This window comes from Odontesthes bonariensis, chromosome 7, assembly GCF_027942865.1.
Source record: "Odontesthes bonariensis isolate fOdoBon6 chromosome 7, fOdoBon6.hap1, whole genome shotgun sequence".
NCBI lineage: Eukaryota > Metazoa > Chordata > Actinopteri > Atheriniformes > Atherinopsidae > Odontesthes > Odontesthes bonariensis.
This window is the reverse complement of record NC_134512.1, coordinates 25,242,394-25,268,270: the sequence shown is the minus strand read 5'-3', so window position 1 is coordinate 25,268,270 and position 25,877 is coordinate 25,242,394. Positions and strand designations below refer to the sequence as shown.

The 25,877-nt window shown below is 42.5% G+C and overlaps 1 protein-coding gene across 6 annotated transcripts in view; it reads right to left on the bottom strand.

The window, feature by feature from the left end:
* The window catches only part of srpk2 (SRSF protein kinase 2), a 62,762-nt gene that overhangs the window by 26,391 nt on the left and 10,494 nt on the right, over positions 1 to 25,877 (bottom strand). Inside the window, exon 1 of one of the 6 annotated variants that reach the window (XM_075470293.1) lies at positions 17,702 to 18,394. The exons of the other annotated variants lie outside the window; for them this stretch is intronic. Within the exon in view, the coding sequence (XP_075326408.1) occupies positions 17,702 to 17,739 (38 nt within the window). The 5' untranslated portion in view covers positions 17,740 to 18,394. Of the gene's footprint in view, positions 1 to 17,701; positions 18,395 to 25,877 lie in introns of those variants that run through there. 6 annotated transcript variants of the gene reach the window in all.

Below are 25,877 nucleotides of genomic sequence, written 5' to 3'. Positions count from 1 at the left end.
AAGTCTGAGTGTGTGTGTGTGTGTGCATGTGTTAAGGTGGGGGTCCAAGACTTAAAGTATCAACGTGGTAGCAGGCCAACACACACACACAGCAGTTAAAGAGGGCAGATAACTTGGCATAGAGATTTCATTGCTTTTTTACAACTCCCTCTCTTCTTCCCTTTTTTCTCCCTCACACACACACACACACACACGCACACACACACACAAACACATACACACACCAAACCACACTAGACAGCTGTGTCCTTGCAGCAGGATGCTACTTCTTTTCAATAGCAGTCACGTAGGGTGTCATACATCAAATCTATAAGCTCAGTGCTTTTGTACAACTCATCATGCCATTGGCTGCACATCTAGACCCCCATAACTTCCTGGACCCGAGCCGAAAAACATTAAGATAGCACAGACGGCACCGTTTAAAAGACGAGCAGAGGAGAGACGGTGACCGAATAAAAAGAAATCAAGCTGGAGAACCACCGCAGAAATGATAAAAAGGTGTAGAGATAAAGAGAAACACGGCAGAGGAGGACTGAGAATCAAAAAGGCGAGAAGAAAAAGGAGAAGAGAGAGAGGCGTAATCAGATGAAAACAGCAGCCACAGAGACAGGTGTAAAACAGCAAGAGGTAGACAGACGGAGGGAAAGAATAATCAGTAATACAGAGAAACACAGAAAATGCAGAACAAGTTCAGGAGACAGAGACAAATACAGTTCGCACACACACACACACACACACTCACACACACACACACACACACAGAAAAAAGGGCAAACAGGCAGAAATAGAATTATCCAGAAAGGCAGAAACAGAGTAGTAACTTGTCGGAATGAAATGGAGACACAGAGAAAAGCAGACGCAACACACAGGAACGGATAATAGAAATTAAAACAAAGGACAGAAAAAGTACAGATGTACCTACACTGACAAATGCATGGGGACACCATTCCAGCTGTGATTACACTGGAAAACAAGTGGAACTGGACAAAGCAGGAAGCAGTAGCTGAGTAAGTGGAAAACTCCAGAACTAACAAACATGAGGCCAAACACAAAATCCCCCTCAGGCAACAAAACTCAAGAGTAAACAGTTACCTTCAAACAAACAGGGAGTTTTTAATGCACTGTGGCACATGTGATGTGTAAAGTCACCCAATGATGCATCATACGGGATACTTATTATTTTCATTCAGTCATCTGTTGTTTGTGCAGTGTCCCTTTCTCACGGCGCAGAACTTTGTGAGTGCAATGCAGTGTGACCCCTTGTTTAAAAAACTATACAAAAACTAGACATAACTGTCTCCCCCTTTATGTTATTTCTATTCTAAATGAAATAGCTTAAAAATGAGTAGCTGCATCTACTGTAAACCAAACTGTGGCTATTTTTTTCTTTTTCTATTTTTTTAACAAGCCCCAGTACAATACAGCAGAGACGCAACAGTGAGCAGCTTCCACGCCACCCTATCATCTGTGATTAGTTCCCCCACTGGTTAAAGGAGTACCAAATCCATCTGCTTCACCATAACTGGCACTGATGTGTGCATCATGAGCACCAATTTGTCCCCATACAGCTTATTGTGAATTTCATCCTATTGTCAAGCATAAAATTACTTCTCAACAGACATTTAAACTGAGAAATTGGTTTTGTGGTAAATGGTTGATGCACCGAGTTAAGCTTTTCACAAACGAAACTAATTAATAATTAGTTAATTAGTTATAATTAATAACTAAAAATAATTCACCCTGAGAGATGCCAAAAAGTTATTCTAAACTCTCCCACATTTATTTAGCAGTGTCTTGACATCGCATGGACCAAAATACTGTATGGAAAAATGGAAATAACAAGAAATCAGTTGGTTATGCTGTTATACTTTTGTGCCCAACATGCTCTTAAAAATGTGTTTCAACGATAAACATCTTCATTTTCGAGCCATCTGGTCTTTTGATTTCTGTGCCAGATCCTTTGAATTATTGTGTACGTGTTCATCGAAGTTAAATAAAAGGTAAACAATCACCTATGAAAAGACTGGTTGAACAAAATGAACTGAATACTAACTGTGGATGGGTACGATGAAAGAGCTGCGAATATCATCAGGATGACAAATAAACTGCCATCCTGATGATCAGCATTATAAGATGTGCGTTTGTGTGTGCGTCTTGAATGATGGAGCAGCAACCACATGAGCACTAATGTTGTAACAGACATAAAAAACGGTCCAACAATCTCGTGTCTTTGGGAATCCTTGTATGCTGCTGTGTGACGTGTATCCCTAAGGAATTTGTTGGTAAAATCCCCCCCCCCCATTTATTTCATGAATACAACACAGTGGCAAAACACAGTCTCGTAATGTTACCGCCCCTACTGCAGTGAACACTGCAGAATGGGATTTCCATCCCTCACATCTTGTTATGTTTGTGGACATGCCCAGACTGCTTCCTCGAACCTTCACTCGAGTTTATGTGCGTGCTACCCACCTTCAGTCTCAGCCAGCCTCACGCCCTGCAGTGGCATCTGTAACCCCAGTGTTAGATCTTTAACAGCCCAGCATGACTTTCTAGGGGGTTTCATCTGACATGAACTTCATAGAAGAACTGCTGCAGAAACCTTTTTCTTCCCGAGGAAACAACTGCTCACGTGTGACATGTGAAAACCTCGTAGTTGCGGCCCTGGCCTACTTGAGAGGTTGGAACTAATGTCCAATGTCCAAGCTCCATCGCTCTCACCATATAATCAATTCTGGCGGGCCATAAGCCGAAGCTTATAACAGTGATATAAATGCTGTGCTGCGTTGAGGTATGAGGTGACTGATTGATTTCATTTGACGGGAATTCACAGGGAAAAGAGATGGAAACTGAGAAAAGGCTTCTTTTCCTGCCAGTAAATTCCTCATCGTACCGAGCTTTGTAAACATGCCTGAACAGATTTGTTCCTGTAAACTGCGAACCTGACGGGGCAGCACCTAAAGAAAAAAAAAAAAGAAAAAAAATCATACGTCGAAAAGCATTTCTAGATGTAACCTCAAAATAATCTTCATCTGAATACACGCTGGTAAACAGCCAATTTTCAGGTTTTACAAGTTTAACCGATGCGGGAAGCAAAACTGTGTCATTTTCGGTGTCAACAATTTCCACGATGAAAAACAAACACAGTCAATTTTTCATATTTCCAAGATCTTTACCTCAATTCAACATCTAAAAACAGCTAATGTATACTCTTTACATAATACACAAGTACCTAAAAAAAAGAAAAAAAAGTCCAGTTAGTTCCTTATTAAAGAAAAATAAATCCGATTGCGACACCTCAAGTCAAGCTGCTGCCACTTCCTAAGAAGCTTTCACCATAAGCCGCACAAGTCAATGCTGTACATTACAACTTCGTCATCAAGTCTATTGATCCATCAGTTTTGGCACTGGGTTTCCTAATGTATAAAGGTTACTTCATCATTAGACTATAATGAGTTTTAAAATCCTCAACAGAATTAATTAAACACATGTTTAATTAGCAATAATCTACCCTTTGGTCAGTGATGCCTGCATCAGATGCAAACAATCTTCTGCTAATCATTTTCGTATGTTTAGGTCTTTCCCCAAATCCATTTCAACTGTTTTTCCGGAATCCCTCCTCACACTAAGCTCCCTGTTGCAATGAAGCCTACTTTAGCCTTCATTGCCATGCTAGCCCAGACCCCACCAACGCTTGACAGAGGAGATTCTTTTATCATCTAAAACTTCAGAAGTTCAATTTCTCACTTTCAGGCTCTTGCAAGTTATTCCAGGAAAGACATTATCTGGATCGAGTGAGCTCCCTTTGTTTTCTTTTCTTCCTTTTGCCCCTTGGAGGGATATATGTACATATATACGTCTCCGCTCGAGAGAAAATGAGAATCCGTCTCGGTGGTCTGCACACCTTCTAGATTTGAGCTGAGATGTTTGCATTTATTTTGCTCCTTTTCGAGAGGTTTGGAACACAGATGACGCTTTTACACAGCAAAGGAATAACGCCTGTGGTGCTGGATTCCTTTGCCCACACAGTCTTGGACTGGGAGTCTTTTTGTTTGTTTTTACAGTCTGTGTGATGAGCCATCATCCTCAACACAAATATAAAAATCATCTTATTCTTACTCATGCAACCTCTCTAGGATGTTCCCTGCCCTATGAGAACAGCAGGTATAGAGACTGGACAGATGGATGAATGAATAGAACTTGACTGCGAGTATTTATGCACCGATGTGTTGCTACTTGCACAACGTACTTCTTCCAACACTGCAAGATATAACCATAAAAATATGAGAGCACTACCAAAAGCATATTCTTTCTTTGAATTTTCTTCATTTTTTTGGTATCCCCCCTTTAATTTGACCGATTAGAACGAAAATTTTCATGGGCACAACTTTGAAAATGAGTTAAATGGCATTGTTAAAGGATAAGACCGGTTTTTTGACATTGGGCCCTTGATTTCACATTATAACATGATGTTCTACTCACCCCTGCTTGTTGTTGGTCATTCGGAGCTGTTCCGAAGATATTCGCGAGGCGTCTGGCTGCTCTCTTGAGATATTCGGCCATGAAACGGTTTCCTATGGGCAAGCTTATACAGGCACAAACTATGCTGTTTATAATTTATTAATTACTGTACACTAGCACTGATAACGTGGAGGTGCGTCGCTTACTTAAAAAAATCCGGGTTACTAATTTTGAATTTTAGCCGAATGAAAAAATAGGCAGCAGGTCTGTGGGCTGTCTGTGGCAGTAGCACGACGATGACGTCAGTTACACCCACTTTACGACGAAAAAATCAAAATTACAATAACCCGGATTTTTTTAAGTAAGCGACGCACCTCCACGTTATCAGTGCTAGTGTACAGTAATTAATAAATTATAAACAGCATAGTTTGTGCCTGTATAAGCTCGGAACAGCTCCAAATGTTCAACAACAAGCAGGGGTGAGTAGAACATCATGTTATAATGTGAAATCAAGGGCCCAATGTCAAAAAACCGGTCTTATCCTTTAACACATATTCGACCAGAGCACTTGGCCGCTCAAGTTCAAACTTCGTGACTCATCCTTGAACATATTTTATCATCACCAAGGTAACAGGTATTCCTTAGCAACAAGAGCATTGTCCTCCCCTCTCAATGCTAAGGCGTGGGTATTAGGCGGCAGATGTCCTTCAGCTCTGCTCCTCCATTCCAACGGTACCGTCTCTACCTCTGATTGATTCATTGTTCATCTTTCCCTCTCTCCATCTTGGCCCGTGTCAGCAAGACAGCTGACTCATTCTCCTCTCCTCCAGAGGCTCTGTCTGTGTGCAGAACTTAGATCGCACCGCTATTTTCAGGATGCACCCTGACGTCACGGGCCACACTTCCCCCACATCACAGTCTGTAGCTGCACAGTATGGCTGTGCAAGATTGTCTTTCCACCAGCCACCCATTCAATATACTGTACTATGGCTCATTGTGCAAGTGGCTGCTGCCCTAATGTTGAACTTCTATTTTGGCATCAGAGGGATTTTCTCCTGTTCCACAAGCCAAAGACACAAAGCCAGTGCCACATCAGGCCCGGGGCATGGAAAGAAGAAAATGTACTTCCACGCAAAGTGACAACTGATCGCTTCAAGCCTCAAGCAGAGCTTTGGAGATTTGAAGATTTTTATTATATTAGTGTGGCAAAAAAAAAGAGCTTTTAAAGATAAGCTGACCACTTCAGTTCATTACACCAATTAAACTAACAGCATAAAAAGTTTATCACAGCAATAGCTGCAGCTTCAGACCACTTGTGGCAGGCCTGAGCTCCTGATCTCTGTCCTGTACTTTCTGTGACCTGAGACTTGCTTTGCTTCTCTTTTCAATTGCAAAGCCTTTATTCAATATTCTCAACCTAATTTGTTGACTCCATCTTTGCGGTTCAAGGCGGGACGTAGGGTTTATAATTTTTTTTTGACTACCCACTTCCACCCGCAGCGATGTTAAACCCGCCTGCTCCTGTGAGATTTGTGGGATCCGGCTCCAAATCCAGTCCTCGCTTTGCAATATAAGACAAAGCCTTTGAGGTTAGCGGTCAATTTGGCACTTGACACAGTAAATTACACAGACTGTTGTTGAGTAATCCACACACTACAATACACTGACTGGATGTTATGGTAAATACATTATACGATGCACAGTGAACACTCAGGCACAATGCAAATGCACGAAGATGAGAAACAACAGAAATCAATGCGGAAAGTCTGTACAAAAGCCCTGTAGCATGCACAAATAAAGTGATGTTAGTTAGCGATGCCGCAGTGAGACGCACAGCTGTGACTGTATGGAAACCACAACAGCACTTTATGTTGCCGGTGGGGCAACGTATGCGAGCATATGTACACAAAATAGCAAGTCAAGTGAAATGGCTGCATACACAAAGCCCAGCATCCACATTCCCAAACATACAAAAATCCATATGTACACAAGGACGATAACATTTGTCCTGCTGTGTTTCATCTGTGCCGCCCAACTGTGTGCATCAAGTGTGTTTTTGAGCCATGCACTACCAAAAAGCCATTAGCCTGAGTGCGCATGTTTTACCTACTTTGGTACAGAAAAACACATATCTGACACATAGAGCTACCGGGCATCTGTATCTTTGATTGTTCACTGCACATTATGCTATCCAGTGAACACTCCCCCGTCTACTCGTTCACTGCATTCTGTATTTATACATTCCAATGACGCAAGCGAGCCACAAAGCTATGAGTTGTCACATCCACCCACAGCAGCTGAGCCTGTATGTAAAATAATCAACACACGACACACACAGTTGGCACACACTGCAGCCACATAGGAAGCCTGTGATGCTCTCACTAACGACATCTTTATCATGATATCATGATAGTGACATTTATATATCATCAAATGATGTAAACATATTCATCAACCACTTAATGAAATATAACCTAAATTTCAAACAGTCCCGCTCAGAAGAAATACCAAAAGTCCTCATAATTCACCAGGAACAAAAATCCTTTGTCACGATACATTTCAAACAAACTTGTTATGTATCATTCTATTTTTTTTTTTCATGTGGACCTGAGGCTGCAACAACTAACTGAGGAACCAAACAGTTAGATAATCAGTAACACTGTTGCTCATAGAGTCATTGAATAATTCATTCTGAAGTAAACTTGTTCAAGCCTCTGAAATTACATCATTATGCTGATTTTCTTTGTTCATTTAGCATCTTTGGATTTTATCCTAACGATTAACTAACTACACTTAAAAGTGTTTTGTAGAACATTACGTTATCTGACATTTTGTTGAAATGGTGACGGATGACATTTCTCCTCGGTTTTTGTCGCTGCCGACGCACAAAGCAAACAGCTTACAACGTTGCGACGAGGACACGGAACGATAACCATCACTTTGGAAAGAAGAGAGAAAAGCACGCTCACTGAAAGGTCAAAGTGAATGTGAACTGGATTTGATGGAATAGGACTTTAGTGTCCTTCGTGCAGACAAGTAATCACAGCAATAAGATGACATTCTAAAGAAATCTGGAGGAAAAACCTGTGAAAGCCTGAGGCCTCTTCAACAGCAAAACCTTTCACGAATTTAACGAGTTTCACATGTCTTGTCATTTTCTTGGTCACCATAGGATGCCAAAAACAACAGCAGCGATATCAAACCCTGAGAATCAGAATATTATTTAACTAAAATGCGGGCACCACTCCCGTGGGACTTAACTTAACCGCGGCAGTAATCCTGAAAAGTGACAGAGCATTATTAGTTTTCAAAGGCAGGCTCTAAATCATTTGTATAGATTACTGCCAATCAAAGAAAATACAACCACTAATAACAGATCTATATACTGCCGAGCTGTGCCTCTGAACTACAATAATACACGCCGTAGTAGGGGTCTGTCATTCCAACGACGAGCACAAATATAGGCCATATTTTGGGGTTTAGTCTTAATGAGATGCACATACTAACTTTACAAGAATGTCTCATAAATAGAAGTGATTATCACACCCTCTGGCTTAACGTATCAAAGTGTTGTGCGGTCTTCACCTCATAAAACTAATCAGCACCAGGAACGCAAACACCAACGTGATGTCCCAGGATTAACACTGTACCAAGCTGAGCAGGACCACAACATTGCAACGAGTTAGCATTTTGCAACACAGCTGTTCCCATTTAAAAAAAAAAAAAAAGGAATCTATAGATACACGTCAAGAAACTCTCCAGGAAAAAAAATAAATTGATAAAAACCTATTTTAAAGGTAAAAGCACCAACAAAATAAGCGTTTAAAGACTTCAGTTATGCGCAAACCATAGCTCGTTTGAGTTGGTTTCTTTGATTACATCCATCACTCATTACATTTTCTATATTCACGGTTTGGTCTGTAACAGTGCATCACATTTAGTCAGACTAATAAGTCTTCAAATGACACTTTGGGGATGCATAATCCATGGTCCAAAATGACAAGATAATGAACAAACTATAATATCAAACGCCACAGGAATGTCAAAAAGCAGCAGATCCTCATATATAAGCACCAGATTCATATTTAGCCACGTGTAGCAACTCTAAAAAAACAGAGCTTTTTTTAAAGAAATAGCCAGGGCTACCTGGCTAAATCACAAACAAAACTGAAACCCAGCCTCACCGGTAAAGGGGAAAAGAAATTGGAAAAAAAGGAAGGGGATGAGGAGTTGATCGCATATTCTTAATGCTGCTCAATATCTACCTGACTCGGAGGGCCCTGTGGCGCAGGCGGAGCGCGCTCAAAGCCAGTCCCCATCTCTTCTTGGTGGCTAAACCTGAGCTTAACTCCATGAGACAGGGAAGAGAAGAGGGCAGCCGAACAGAGAACACAGCTCCCACTCTGCTGTGGACCGAAGGATACAGCAGTGGACAGACCAGATGAACCAAGCCCTGAATTCCAGCAGGAGTCACGTGGGGCTGTGGCACCCACCTGCTAGGACTCCGTCTCAATGGCCAGTTGAGTTTAGAGCGCATAATCATATAGCCACGAATGCACAAAGCATATCATAGGTCCGGTTGTATCTATCTAATACACAAACAGGCACACACAATATGTCACAGAGACCTCTGAAATGCAACACCCACAAACCATTAGCACCTCGCCATCTCCATGAGCATTTAAACCAACACAAATAAACTGATCTTTCTCCGATGTCAATTAGCCTGCTAGTAGACAGCGATGGTCCCAAAAATACTTTGAGTTAAAAGTCAGCTGAGGGCATCATTGTGTGTGGAGTCAGAGCTTTTATATGTTGATGTTCGAAACAGAGTAAAACTGGGGGAGCCACTGGTATCAGGGGGCATTGAGGGACACTGATTTGTTTGAGTAGCATTTAAACATTTTAAATGAAAAACAACAATATTTGCCGACAAATAAATGGAAATAGAGAGCAGTCAATAAAAATATAGTTTTTATGTTTTTAAGTAAAAACACATGACCTATAAATGTACAATGTACCGATTATCCACATTGTTTGTAAACTTGTGTTGATCACCAAAAGTGAATGATTGACCAAATGCTGCAGTTGTAGTAAAGTAATTATAACATGTGCCTTTGTCCACAAGTTGTGAAAGTTCTGTTTTAACTTGGCACGAGCTGGTTTCCAGTTTAAAAAAAAAAAAAAAAAAAAAAAAATCAGTTAAAACATACATTTTCCTTCATACTGTCCCGGCAGTATGAGCTGTATTTTGTGACTGAGTGCAGGAGTCCCCCAGGTTTTGCACAGCATGGAGTATCGCTCCCTCTACGGCCAGTGTCGGTAGTCAGCAGGTTAACTTTTCCCTCCCCTTGAAAAAGACAAAGTCTGCTGATCGGGAATTTTTTCTGGTGACCATGGATTGATGGAATGCAAGCTACGTAGCTAATCAACTAACTAACATTAGCTAGTTAGTCTCCTAATTACATCATAGTTCAATGGACAAAAAGTTGTTTTTCCACAGACACGATTCAGATTTCACAGCTCTCACATTACCGTCAAACTGGGATATTTTCATCATATTGTCATACTGCTTTTATCAGCCAGAGTTTGCATGTTAGTTTAAAGACTGCTTCATTTACACATTCTCAAGGCAACAGAGAAAAGTATTCAGAACACGCCCATGCCAGGATTGCCACACAGAGCCATGTGATTGTTGCCAGCACCACTGGGTATATTCATAAGACCGGGACTAGGCAAGAACTGACTTTGTTATGGGTCCCGTTCCAGGTTAGCTTTCTCACTTAGGCTTTCTCAGCATCCTCTCATTTCCATCTGGCACTGTTGCTTTTTTTATTAACTGCAGCTAGTTTTGTGGGACAAATGAACAGACGGTTGAGTTTGTGCTGTTCTCTCCAAGTTTACTCTGCCCGTTGTTTGTGCGTGAGAACAGAGACTGGAGGCTTTCATCTGGCGAAATGATCCGGAGATGATGTCTGTATACACACAGTGGGATCATTCATTAGGCACATAACTGTGAATCAATGTTTCGGTGATGTTTAATGAAATTTAAAGTGGTTGAAAAAGTATGATGTAAACCCATCAGAGTTTGCTTCAGCTGTTATTTCAATGTCAATGCCAAGAGCAAAATCCTCTGGCCTCGTGCTCAGACCGCAAGGCTTTCTAAATGGAGAGATGCCACTGAAGGTATCAGGAAAAAGGGCTGAACTAACCCTTTGAATAAACCACCCGGAAGGAGGCGCAGGTGTAGAAAAACTTCTACGATTTGTTCACCTCCATAATCCCAGCTCAATAACAAGAATGATCTAAATAAAACTAATCCCGGAGCGCAGGATGACTTCCCAGTCAGATGAGCAGAAGAACAACACTGCCAACACATCCACAATGACAACGTCTCATCGGAATTTGATTCAGTTGTATTGTAGCTGGATTGCATGGCTGCAATATTCATTCATTAATCCAACATGTTAAATATGTGCTTGATTCACCTTAACAACATTACTTTGATAGGCACAAAAGAAAGCAAAATACAGTTGATGGAAAGTTGATGGAAAGTTGATGTGGGACGCTGCAAAGCTCCGCGAGAGTGCTGACTGATTTTGATTTTGTAGCGGTTTTCGTTCTGTGCTTCAATCAATGTGCAGAAATGTGGAGAAAAAACTTCACTCAGTGTAAGAACTGCCTTTACAGCCTCTGCTCCGCTCTTGACATGTCCCACGCCCTCAAGGCTCACGACGCATTCAGTGGTTTTGGAGTCAATTTAACACACACATTATTGAGGAAAATCCGCATGTGACCAACCCCTCCATCCCTCCTTCCTCTGCAATTCCGCACGTGGGCAGAAACATCTATATCACCAATCTGCTGCTCATCTCATTTTCTCAGCTATCCAGGTTACTGCTACATGTTATGCAAATGTACTACGCAAGCTCAACTGATGCTAATGTTTAACTGTTAAGTAGCAACCACGAAAGACTTTCTCATTTTTCACTGGCTTTTTAACAGCTGAACATAGACTTCAGTTGCTTCTGCCACTTGCAAACGATGGGAGCTAAACTAAATATGACTCAAGGATTTCATACCTGCTAATTGTGTCTAATACTGTAAATGGACTTGATGAAATACAATCACCGGGCCCCATACAACACTGTGCAGCAATTGTCTATCAGGGCCAATTCACTACTGTCAAACTTGGGGCATGGGTATGGGACAGCATGCTTGACAAGTCCTTTGTGAGTTCAGAGCTCAATAAACCCTACCCACTCAGAGTTGATGAGGAAAACACACACACTCTCTCACACACACACACACACATGACCATGCTGCAGGAGGAAGCACAACAATTGAACAGTGTTTGCAGTTGTGCAGCAGACGAGTGACTCAGTACAGGGTAGAGGGCTTTGAATAGGGTTATTAAGTTTGTTTGTGTGCAAGTTTGACTGTAACAGGACGACCAAAAGTGGTACCTGTTATCTTTTCACACACATGCAGTTGCAAAGCCTCAAAAACAAACACGTGCCTCCCCGCAAACACAAACAGGTCATTGTCATTCCACTGCCTCAACGCTGCAGCATCAGTAGAGATTAGTCCACTGGTGACCTAGCATTACCCGACACACTGCGCAAGTCTGCAGAGAGCCATCTATCTTCTCCCTCCATCTTCCCCCTCTTCTTGCCTCGCCTCTCCTTCCCCCCCTTCTGCATTTTATCTGAGTCTATCAGAGCTTCTCTCTTGAGTTGTTCCTGTTCTCCACTCTCTGTTTCTATCCAAGTCTTCTTCATTTCCTCTACCCTGTATTCTTACTCGGGCTTTATCATCTCCTCCTCAATTCCTCTGCGGGATCATCCCTCTCCCAGGGCTATCGATGTACCCCGCCCCCCCCCCAAAAAAAATCCCCCTCCATTCCTCTCCATTTTGCTGTTTCTGCTGAGTATAACTTACAGTGTGGCAGTCGAATCAAGGAAGACTAATATGCTGATGGCAGATAGCTGTGAACTAATGAGAGAAAAGGGTCCTGGCTGCATGATAACTATCTAGGCAGCAGCTGAAGACATAAAATACTAAGATGAAGGAGCTAAAGAAGAGTATTCCATTTCATTTTTTTTCTGGAGATAAGTAATGATGTATACTGGAAGTACAGTGAACCTATGATTTTCCTTTGGAGCACAGATAGCGACTAAAAATATACTGCGATTCAAAAGTGTAATTGAAGGGATTCGGGAGAGGTCAAATCCAAAGTGCGTGTCGTAAAGAAGACTATTTGCAGCTGGAAACAGAAAGGTACCCATTTAGGTTCTCTGCTATAGATAATAATAAAGGAAATACAAAAATAAATTAAAAACAAAACACTCAACACTCACTAATGAACAGTTCCCACACACAAATGTCCCACACTGTGTATGGTATAAGAATGAGATACATAAAAAGTCTGCGTTATACTTTCACTTGAAAAAATAAATAAATAAATGTGCACACACAAATGCAAAAAAAAAAAAACTGGGAAAGGAGGAGATGGAGACGTGGTGAAAAGGTTGTCGAGAGAGTGAGTGCTATAACACGACCAAGTAACGCACCGCAGGAAAGGCTGGAATGTTGTATATGTAAACACACTTTCAACGGGGTGTGAACACGCAGAAACACACAAAATGTGGATCATCAAAAAGCCAAACCAGATCGAACCTCACCACTTCACCAATCCAGCTTCTTTGTAGAAGACATTCAATTCATAATTTGCTCTAAACTTCGGCCAAAACCCAAGATCATACTTTCACATCGGAATGCAGTAGCACTGAGAGCAGGAAGCTGTGCTTTCACTGTGCATGACTGGGAAAGATAAACAAAAGGCAGAGGAGTCTGAAACTCAAGCTTCTCGAGGAGAAGTTTCGCCATAAGTGCATGTAGGCGACATAAACTGGGAGAGGGAACAGGACTGTTAATGCCCTATCAATGGGATATGCAGTGATCCCCGTTTCACTGCACCACATCAGCAGTATCAGACAACGTTGTATACATTTCTCATTCGTTTTCACACACCTAATGATAATACAATGTGACCTTTGACCCCCGTGCTGCACTTGTTGATGCCAGCACCCTAATGAGGCGATCTTTGGAGATCAAGTGCCCGAGTACCGATCACATGACCGCTCCTTGGGTGTATCACCATGGGGACCGACACACTGCTTGTGAGGTGTCTTGTTCCTGCCGACGAGATTCTTGACTCAGTAATTCCTATTACTGATTAACCACCTAGGATTTGATTGGACGGAGTGGAAATTCCCAGTGTCATTCTGGTGACACATCTATGTGATCAGGTTAGACTGGTTGGCAATTCCTAAAAAAAACTTCTGAGCACATACACCCACAGGCACTTCTATTTACCATGATCACATCACCAGAAGCCCTCAGAAGGACAGGACAGGAGAGACGGCACGCATGAGGTGTCTCTGTTTCCACCTGCCCCAAGGTTGGAGGGGAAAGTAAAACTGAAACAAGTTGGCAGGAGAGAAATTAAAGCAAATCCTCTGTTTCCATTCAGCCATGAGAAGGGGCTGGTGGCATGGTGTGGCTAATGGGGGCCAGAAAGCCAGACAGGCAGGGCAGGTGGGCTAGTTTTCTAGCTAGCTCGCTGCCACGCTTCATTAGCTATTGTCATGTCGCAGCATGGCTAGGGCTGCTAATGTCTGTGTGTGTGTGTGTGTTTGAGTGTGATCGTGTACCCTGTGTGTGTTTGCAGCGATGTGGGTCAGACCAGAGAAGATGGTGGAGGCCATATAGGTCAGTCAAAGCTACATACACTGCATGAACGTGATAGCTACTGGACATGACATTGTCTGCAGTACGGGACTGGTTTACTGACCGACTGGATACATTCCAACACTCGATACTGCATACTTAGTTGCTCCATCTGCCCTATTTTTTTTTCTTCTCCCTTTTATCTTCTGCTTTGGTTTAATCTCCTTCAGCTTTGCAGCTGCCTTTTTTTCTAGAGCCGCAACAATTAGAGAATTTTAGCCACCACATCCAAGTAACAGACAACAGAAAAGCTAAAATATGTCGATGTAGTGGCAATCTGTGTTTCAACCAGAGACGAGCTGAGTTCGACACTTGAAAGGTATACTTCCGCAAACACAGTTAACACTCAGAGCATGTAAAAAATAAGGTTTACATACTGTTTTATCATTTACTACCACAACGGTTTGTTGGTTGTGTAGCATTTTCTTCACCTCACCTAAGGATCACATTCATCTAAACACAAAAAAAAGAGACAGTTTTCCCCGGCAGTTTTTTTTTTCTTTAGTACTCTACTATAAACCGCTACTAAAACCACACGAGTTACAACCTAACTTTGAAGCAAAGCCTATAAACTTTTGACTTTCTGATGTTTATTTAGTCAACGCCAGTTTGATTCTTGGAGTAATTCTCTTCAAAGAACATAAGCCTCCTCCAAAGAGCAGTGGTTATAACCCAAAATGACGTGCCGTCGCCCCTAAAAAAGGAGCTTTAAGCTGCTCGCTGGCAACACTTAACTATCCTCACACACACACACACGCACACACAGATGCACTCCTCGTCCACCATCCATCTCCGTCGTGCCTCAAGTGCCAGGTTACAAATGGGGATCATCTTCCTAATGCGAGTGCTCCACAAGAAATCTGTCACAGTGTGACTACTTGCCCTTTTTAGGGGTAGCTGGGCCCAACAAGCCCATTCAGCTTTACACACATCCAATCCACTTTGCCTAATTGTTGACAAAACATGCCGATGCACATTCCAAATGAAGCCCACCTGAACTGTGCATGTATTTGTGTGTGTGTGTGTGTGTGTGTGCGCGCGCGCGCATGTGTGTTTAGCATCTGACAGTGTTGTAGACAGGGTCAGGGTCAGAACAATGGGTCAGTTAATGTGTGAAGAACAACAATGCAGACATGTTTTGGTTCACGTTCAACATTATCACTGAATCTCAATACTTCACTAAGCAGTCGTAAAATCCATTAAACAGATGTAATATTAGCTCCGTTTTTGCTATTTATCAGTGAGAAATGCAGGGAATTGCCATACTTAGGAACTTTAAAGGGGGAAATAATTTCCTCTTTTACTCGCTGACTGACTAAAATCTATCAAAAATTTATTGATTATTGAAAGAGTTGGAATCAAATTCATGTTGGCAGGGACATACAACGCCTGTAGCACCATAGATCTAATCTTTCTGACAAATTTTTGCCTTTTCAGCCTTTTTCCTTCAGCTGCCCAGCTATTGACAAGGCTGATGCCAGCATGAACATGACATGGGCGCAGCTTTCCATGTCGCACTAACACAGCTGCGGATTCCCCCGTGATTCTTGTTCTCCAGTCCAGCTTGTCATGCAAAGTAAATCTGTTAAGAGACTTCGAAATGGTTAACTGGGGAAACCCATTGCAGTGGTCATATGAGATGTTGGTGGAGATAAAGAGGGCAGCAGTGCATCCATGAGTGTCAGTCTTTGCCATGTCACAGGGGAATGCTGCATTATTCTTAATTACAGACTGCTGAGACCCAAACAAGTGAGGAAGAAAAAAAAACAAGCCCCAGGATAAAGACCACAAATCTCACCATATGGGGGCTGACATATGATATGTGGTTCGGTGATATGAGTGCCCCAAGGATTAGGAATCCTATTTCCTTTTGGTAGATCCTCTATAGTAAGACAGTTTTCATCCAACACATCCACTCTTGCTGTCTCTTCACAGTATGTGTGTTTCACTGCCTCTTACTCCATATTGAATTCTACTTCTCAAGACCAATACAGTTCGACCCTCCTCTGTGCCCGACTACCCATCTAATAATGTCCGATATTGTCAATGCCCATTTACTTTTGCCTATCTGTGTGTCCACAGTGCTATGTGCTGAAGTGTGCCAGTCTAGGGCTTAGCACAAGGTTGTCTGAATGGCAGCAGCTCCTCCTGATCGTACTTGGCACTGCATCAGTGGCTACCTGAGTCATTCAGTCTGCCAGCTCCTCACCCTCCAGCACCCGTCAAATCAAGCTCTTTCCGCTTTTTTCTGCATGCTGGAATGTGGGCTTTGTCCGATTAGATCTGAATGAATATGGGTTCTTGTGCATTCATCTAAGAGCTTTTGCACACGCATCACATGGCTTTTCATGGCTTTGCTTTGAGACTCACTGGCATAGAAAACTACCAATATTTAGCTTTTATTCTCCAACATTTATTATTTCTTTTCTCCTCTGTTCCAGAACAACGAATGCAGACCTTCTAAATCAGGATCATCCAAGCAACTCAGTTGAAGAAAATAAATAAATCAAGTACTGCATCCATTTGATCTCGCAGGCCTGCGTGGCAGGATGGAATGTGGCATAAATGAGTCGACATTATAAAAGAGTGGCGTAATCTCAAATTACTAACAAGGCTGAGATGAGTAATGGCTGCCCTACCATCGCCGGCCTCGATGCACGTGCTTGTTGTGCATTAACATCCTAACATGGCAATTTGAATAAAGTTGTTATTTGTGCTTTTTTTGGCTTACATAACGTGCTTCTATTCAACACACCACGGTGTGTTTTGTGACTGATAACAGGCCTTGTGACCACACTACTTAACACCATTTGATATGCGTATACTTTATCGAACATTGGCCAAAATATGTTAAAAAGCGCGCGTGTTTGTTAAGAAGTTGTGTGGCATTGTTCAGTGATGTTATGCACTGAGGTGCGTCATGTGGTGAGCTGTTATCTTGCATCGCTGCTGAGATGCACTGCTGCTGCTGTTGGATGTTGACGTATGTTGACACTCTTGCTGTGTAAGCTCTGTGCTCCAGCACCACAGACAGCATGTGTGCATGTGTCCTAGTGTACATATACACATGTATCATATTCATCATTATCATAGGGGATGTACAGCATCAGAGGAAGAAGGAGGTTTGTGGACGGGTTTCTAATGTGAGACGATGTGCAGGTACTGTACATGCTCTGAAACGTAACAGCAACATGCGAAACAATGAGCCGCTGCATTTTCCCCCTCGCTACGGTCTCTCTGCCGTGACCCAGACAAAAGAAGAAACCACACAGAAACAAAAAGAGAAAGGCAGCAAAACATGGAGGTGCTGAGGGTGCTGGTGGTAGGAGAGAGCTCTGGTGAGAAATGTGAAGACGTACCAAAAAAAGGAAAACAGCCATGCACACAGATGTATCTGGACGGAATGATGAGCATAAGGAGAGAGGGGAAAAGGAAGATTAGGTGTTACCTTTCAGGGGACGAGGATTTCTCCGAGTTCACGGACATGAGCAGTGCCTGTTAGCCGCTCTCTGGCCGAGAGACCAAAGGAGACGGCAAAATAGAACAGAAAGCTGCTCGTTTTTTTTTTTTTACTGCTCTGTCCCTATCTTTGCTGTGTGTCTGAGTAAAGGAGAGGAGAGGGTTACTGCCTCCTCCTCCTCCTCGTCCTTCTCTCTCTCTCTCTTCCTCTTCTCTCCGTCTCTCTTGTCCTCTCGCTCGGAGGAGAAGAAAGGATGGAGGGCAAGGCTCCACGGAAGATAATAAAAGAGCAGCAGCTGTGCAGAGCACAGTCCGTCTGGGTGTGCGTCTGCCTGTGCAGACGTGTGTGTGCGTGTGTGAGCTGATAGCGAGAGCAGCAATGTCAGTCAGGCGCCCCTCCTCGTGCTAGAGCCTCCTTCCTCCCTCCCTTTCCTTCCTCCCTTCTCCTCCTTCACCTTGCCTCTCCCTGACTTCCCTTGCTTTCACTGATGCTCTGTCTTTTTTTTGCCCCCTTCCCTTTGTGTCCTTCCTCTCTGGTGTCGCAGGTAGAATTGGGAAATGAAATGAGGACTCAGCTCTCAATCCACAGTGTGTCTGCCTCTGTCTGTGTTTCACCCTTCCTTTTCTCCGTCTAGCTGGCTCTGTCAGGCCTTCTGCAGCTCTGCACAACAACAGAGCCCAGAGCAAGCTGGAGCCTTCCACTCTCTGAGCAGGGAGAGGGGTGTCGGCTTGTCACACCACGAGAAAAATCGACAGATTTCTCCTTGAGGCAACCTGCTCCTCCCCCACTTTCCGCTTTGATTTGGTCCCTTCCATTCTCACTCTCTCTCTTTCTCTCCCAATTGCCTTATTACGACATCCTGTATCTCAGGGCAACGCCGCACAGATCTCCCTTGCTCTCCCTCCCTCTTCTCCTCTCTATCTGGCATCCTCCCTAATTTTCTCAGAGCCTAATTCCCACCTCTGCCTTTTTTGCATTCTTGTATGCGTGTGCACATTACATGTGTTGTCTCTGCCTGCATCCCTGTGTGTCTATTTTCTCATCGTCTCTCAGGGCAGATGGGTCCACTTCTACATGAGTGAACAGCTCACAGAGAGGTAGCCAGAGGGTGTGCAGAGATGGAGGGGGTCTGTGTCTATCTCGCAATCTGACCTCGATATTGTTGTGTGGGTGTGCAGAGGTTTGTGTGCACTAGCATATGTACGGAAACCCGTGAGTGTAAATGCAAAGCGGGGGTTGAAGAGGCATCCTGAACCTAATGTGACTGACTTGTAATCCAGGGGTTGGACAGTAGCAGGACGTGCAGTCCAAATGTTTCCCGTGTCATCAGACTATTTTTTTCTAAAATAGCATTAGCTGCCAGGAAATGTAAGAGATTGCAAACAATAACAGGTTTAAATACAAAAGAGGGCGTATGAAAGCCACAAGAAGATCAAAGACTACAGAAATCACTGTGCTTTTTTTTTTCTATGTAAATGGTAAGCCAACTTTGAAATATCTCAGGGCTTTTTTAGGCATTGAAGGCAACACTTAAAATTAAAAAGCATGGCTGCCTCAGGATGCTGTGGATTTCATTTCATGGATTCTGTATCTGTTTGATAACATAGCTTTGTCCTGTTTGGTATCCAGTTCTAAGGCTAAACCAAAAGGCGCACCAATTTAATACAGCCTGATGCATCTTTGAGCAACAATTTTTTGAATAGACAAACGTGATATTTTTCATAGAGGCACGAATCGGACTGACTTTGGGTATCTTTAGACTTTTTTTTTTGTTTGTTTTTTTTAAAACTGCTACAATGACATTTTTAGTTTTTTTGCAAGATGTGTTTAAAACAGCCCTGTTTTTCAGCATTTCACGTACAGAGTCACTGACCTGCCTTTGAACTTCAAGCATTCTTTACTCAGAACTGGTCACAGTCGATGTCGCCATAGCTACTTTAGAGGCATATTTTCATCTGCAGTACAATCTTGTCGATATCAAGTAAGCTTTCATGTAAAACACTCACTGCACTTCTTTTACTTGAGCCTCAATAACCGAGTTATCATATTTTGCCTAGTTTTTTATAGATAACAAAATGAGAATGTACCATTGAGGTCCTATTCAACTGAAAAACATGACACGACCATCTTCATCCAATCCAAAAAGGAAATAACAACCACGGACTTTACTGTTGGCCACTCGTAACGAGTAAGTTTGAAAAACGCTGAATAGCAGGCAGAGTCACTGCAGCCATAACTGAGAGCGAGCAGACAAACAGGAGAAAGAGACGTAAAGAAAACAGGAACACAGTGATCTTCTGTCACTCCCATCTCCATACAGTTCCACTTTCCCACATAAAAGGACTACATTAGGCACACATGTCTCTGAGCCAAACTATTGTCCTCATTCTTTGTGGATGTGGGCCAACGGGAGGGGAGTACGCTCTTGGTGTCGGCACATGCAGGCAGCAGTTAGAATATTGAGCTGATATGAGACGGTACATTCAACTTTTTATTCATTCATTTTCCAAAGCCAGTTTTTTTGTGAGAGTTACGCCAGGTGGGGGAGGGGGTCAGTGCCTAACGCCGAGCAAACTGGAGACAAAGCTTTTTTTGGGGGGGGGGGGGCTGGACAGATCACCGATTTATCAGTGAAACAAGCACGTTGACATAAACTGAACCGACTGATTTGACCTGCATACTGCTGGTGGTCTGCATGAGGAGAACGAATTGAGAAGATAGCATTGGTGATACTAATTCAAAGAGCAAAAATTGTAAAAATTCTCCTGAAGTGGTTCGTACAAATAAACGGAATCATTTGCTCTTTTTCTGCATATATTAGATCTTCATAAAGTGATTGTTCTTGGGATTTGGACAATCCTGGATATTGGAAGACAAAAACGTGGAAAATGGAGATTCCTAAATTGTTTTTGTTTTCTAAATTGTCTTCCCATTTGTCTAGGTATCTAACTCACTGCACTTACTCTAGCACTACATATGCTCTTAGCAGTTTGTTTTTGGAAGGAAATGCACTTATGATTTCTTGTGACCTGAAGTTCTTTTGCCTACCGATGTGGAACACACTCATTGTAAGTCGCTTTGGATAAAAGCGTCTGCAAAATGACCGTAATGTAATGTAATGGAGATCATCGTTATCCTTAACAGATTTGTCCACATCATTGGCAGATATCTAGAATCCACGTTAGCATTAATAATTAGGAATGGCGGATCATTTTGTATCATGCAAACATTTCCCCAGTGGGTCAAGCTGCAGGAGAAGTCATGGGTGACCACACAAATGTTGATTCTCTTTCTATTTTTAAGAGAAGATGGAGCGACGCAAGAATGAGAAAGAGGGGAGGGAGGGAGGGTGATGATGACTCTCATGAGCAGATATATTTTGGGAGTTGGTATTGAGGCTGCCGAGAGCTATCTTTAAGCGGCCTACTTCGCCTTACTGCCTGGTGGATGCTGCGGAGAGAGAAGGGGTTTATGCAGACAAGCACCCACCGACACAAAGACACATACGCACACTGTTTGGCAGCAAATGTCTCCTGAACACACAGTTCACTCAAACAAACACATGCAGAGACAGACAGATGTTACAGCAAAGCAACGAGTAGGCAAATCCAGACAAAACGTACATTGCATATGTGCTGTATGGTGCAAATGGAAGCGTCTGCACTAATACAGATAAATGAGATGCTGCTACTCCAACAATGACTGTGCTCTTTGTGTCAAGCAACCTTGTTGTTTGAGCCCACAGAGAGAACACTGCCCCTAAGTGGAAACGTGGACAATCACATGCACCCACGGTGGCTTGACCTGTAAATTGTGAACACAGAGGGGAACTAAATTACCAAAGGGAAGAGGTTTGTTCCACTTTAAGGGTGCCATTATTTAGAAGTTATGCATATAAAGTGAAGCTGTTATTGGATCATCTACGTACACAGCAGCAAGATTTATAGATGTGAATCCCAGTGAATTGTCTTCCGTCACTTAACATTTGGATATTTTTCTAGTCTTATCCTACAAATAAGCTTACTTCCTCACAAAAGAGCGTAAATAGTCCCACCACGGTACGCACAAACACAAGCCACAGCAACGTCAGAAACAAGTGCTCGCAGTTCATCAAAACACACAAAGGTAAGCATCTTGCACTTTCTAGGCTTCATTATCCCGAGGAATTCACAGAGGAGCAATAAATTTGAATGGGTGCAAGTTGCAGGTCAGAGTAAGTGCGTGCTTGTGTGTCAGTGTGTGCATTAGAAAAGGGAAGATGTACAATTAACCCAAAGCTCATAGTGAAAAACAGCAAGATTATGACCCAGTAACAGCTCTATCTAGTTCTCTGTGTGTGTGTGTGTGTGTGTGTGTGTGTGTGTGTGTGTGTGTGTGTGTGTGTGTGTGTGTGTGTGAGATCTCATTAACTAAGTAGTGTGTGTTTAATTGATGATGAGTGAACCGCGCCCTCTCTTCCTGCACTCTGACCCATGCTGCTTCACCAAGCTGACATGTTTAAATGGATCAAACGTGGGGTTAGGGTAACACTTCACCCCAAGTCTTCCCACAAAATGGCTGGCCTCATATCTTCTATTGTCCTTTCACCTCACTTATGGCAGAGAGGACAGATACAATGAAAACACTCAACTGTAATGTGTTGGTGTTGTTGTTTAGTTGTTTTTTTTTTGTCTTGGAAAACACTGGAGCTCATGTCTCTTTCTAAACTTCAACCAAAAGTGGCAGTCGGTTGGCTAAGTGGGCAAAGTCCTGAGACAATTCTTTATGTTTAGGGCGATCAAGACCCCTTGCTGGAAGAGGAATTGCCATCAGCAGTTTACTAAGCATAAGAGAGGAAAAGTTAGTTGCTCTTAAGTGTGTTTACTGAATTAACCCGCAAAACACATTTTCAAAGTTGCTGACATGCAAAATCATATTCAATCATAGGAACAAATACATTTTTTGAAACGTAACAGCTAGAGTTTGGCATCTAGTAATATTTCATACTTTTACACTTGATCTGTTCAAATTGTCTTTATATTTTGTGAACTTGGACAACTGTCTGCACTAACACAAGCAAAATAGTCTTTTATCTATTATGGAAGCGCAATAGAAATTGACAGTTAGTGATTTTTCTTTCCCAAGAGTTAATAAAGTAAGCTTAAATAAAAAAGTATTGAGTCACATAATGACATATAAAACAGAAAAGTATCTGCCGCAAAGAATCTTTTCATGCAAGACTAAATGGTAGAATGGTGCTGCCCTCTGTTGGACAGAATTAAACATTGCACCTTTGAGACTGACATGCACAAAAACACCTCTCATTACTACAGACACAAGGCATCCATAATGGAATCCAGGGCATGGGGGAGAAGTAAACAGCAGCACTTTGGGAGGTCCGATCAGGACAAACAGAAGATGTTTTTCCCCTACACAGTTAGAAAGCCCGGGAGCAGAGAACATAGTCTTGGCCACACTCAGAGAGGGTATACAACAATGAGCACCCTGTATTTCCAGCTCACGTCACTACTGCGATAACAAGCCTGCAGCAGCCAGAGGCGGCTGGCCTGTGGTCACCAGCGAGCACTATGTCAACACAATGAATGTGATAATTCATTTAGCACAAGTACTGCTGTAATGTCACCGAAATAGCCAGAGACTGGTGGTTTAATGTTTGCCTGGGACTGGCAGTGAGACTTGGCCTTCAAGCTACACAGTCAGGCAGTAGAAACATGAAGAAGAAGGCCAAATAACAAATGAAGACGGGAAAAGAATGTCTTACAAAAGCACATAACTAATGTCCAAGGCAAGACGACACACAACGGAAGCAAGTTCCACTGGCCAAACAAAACCTGAAAAGAGGTGCCAGCCTAAGTTCCACGTGTAATTTGTGTTACCAAGATAAGCACCATTAGAAAAGCTATCAGAACTTTACAAAGGAGCAGCTGTGCAGCAACAATCAGCATGTAGCACTACTGGAGAGAAAGTCCCATCTTTTGTGGAAAACGCTGCATACAGCTGTTCTGGCACAACACTGCTTTATGGAAAACAAATGGGAATTTTAGCTTTCGATTCAGAAACAAATAAGGGCCCACTGAATGGACAATTTAAGCTGCCATCACAGATGTAGAGGAGGGTAAACTCAAGATGTCCAATTGTCTGAGGAAAGGGACATAAAGTTGAAGATCGTATCATGATATACTCTTCTTGTCAGTGTTTAATATTCAACCATGTCCACATTTAATTTATAACGCGGCTAGAGAGAAGTTGTACACCAGTGTGCTAATAAATCTGAGGTTTTTGGAAACGGGGCTAAATGACGATGCCATACTGCTCGTTGTAGCCAGTTACTCAGTGTTTACGGTCGCAGCAGAAACCTCGGTGGAAATGAGCTGATACAGAGACTGCGAAGGAAACACATAGAATATACATACTCTTAAAAGATATGGGTTAGTGTTTTGAACAGAAACCGAGACGAACAAAAATTGCATGCCCATCAACTGTCGGCCCAAGCAATTGAGCACCGATTCTGCCTCAAAGCAGAATCTGCATTCATCATCATATTATCTGTAATTACTGGTGGGCCGATGGGAAAAGATTTTTTAAACGCGCTGCTATGTGAACCACTGAACCACACTGCTGATGTGAGAAGCATCTTGGTATCTCATTACTGCAGAAAGCCTTCTGCAGTTTCTTTTAGCTCAAACTGTATTTACATTTTCCATAGATTACGTACAAAAACTATCAATCAAACGCTGAGGATCTATGCGATTTCTTTATAAAGTGATCTGGAGCGTGACGTGATGAAGTGGGGCACGGGGCGTAACCCGACATGGAAAACGCAGACAAGAATGTACATAAAAGATAAGAGAGTGATGTCAAAGGGCCATGTCTGGTGAGGATATCCCATTCTCTTGCCCCTGTACTTGTACGGTTTGACTTTAGTCTCATCCTTTTTCTATCCATCAGCCAAATCAAAACCAAAGCGAGAAGAAGTTCTTAAAAAATGTTTTTGCACTCCTTCGAGTTACATTATATGGTAGCCATGCGCTTCCTGTAGGTCTGTAGAGAGTATACTACACATTTAAAAGCCTCCTCTGAATGCATTAGAGAGGGGGAAAAATGTATCTGCAGTTCCTATACCCTTGGAAATATCCCAGGAAGATAAAAAGTGAAAAATATACTGAAATACACACACACACCTTAGAATAAAGAGGAAATACTTAAAAGTCCAAAGCCCATTTGACAAGTTAAAACCAGACATGATGCTACCTTTCTCTTAAAAGTAGCTAGTTGCTATGATACATAGCTCAGATTATTGAGAGAAGCATGCAAGCTTTTTCATTTAAAGTAAGCTACAAGATACTTTCAGAGCCGACACCCCACCCCAAAATGCAGCTTCTTGCCCTATAAGGCAGCACTTTATGCTTTAGGAAAAGCTGCCGGCACCACTCCAGGTTCGGCCTTGTAAACCTGGTATTGGGTCTGTTTTAGAAAGAGAACCTTTGGAAAGAAAAAAAAATGCAGAAATTATTTAAAACAATAAATTCTTCCTTCCTGGTTTGCCAGAAGGTGGCAGTGTAGGGCGGCTCTGTGTGTCTCCATCCTCCCCAACTGTGATAAGATCCTGCCTTCACAGAATTACATGCCCTATTAATGTCTCTCCTTCCTCTGCCCACGATGACCCACTGGCCTGCAACTAAAGAACTGGCTTGCAAGAGAGGAACAAATCCTTGCTTCTTATTCGTCAATGAACAAGTCCTATTTTGATCTCACACGCACACACACGTGAAGCATGCAGATCCCTCCTTTTAATTCACTCTAACTCAGACTCATCACCCGGCCTGATCGACTTTGTAGATTTGCTCTGTGATGTGCTGGGAAAGCAGCGGGAAAATCCCTAACAAGCTCAAAACCCCTCCCCATTAGACAAACACCTTATTTGTAAAGGGGAACCAAATCCAACAGAAAACTCCGCTCTACGCGCCTATGAAACGTGCGACAAGATGTGCTACAGTTCGCATAACAACAACCAATTATAGTGCTGACAGGCCTGACAAGTGTTGCCCTGCTGTCACAGCGATAAGAGGCGGCGTATACAGCACACATCACTAAAAAGCTGCTGGAAAGGTGAATTTAAATAGCGAGCTTCATTTCTGCCCTTCAAATTCAAAGGCTATTGAAG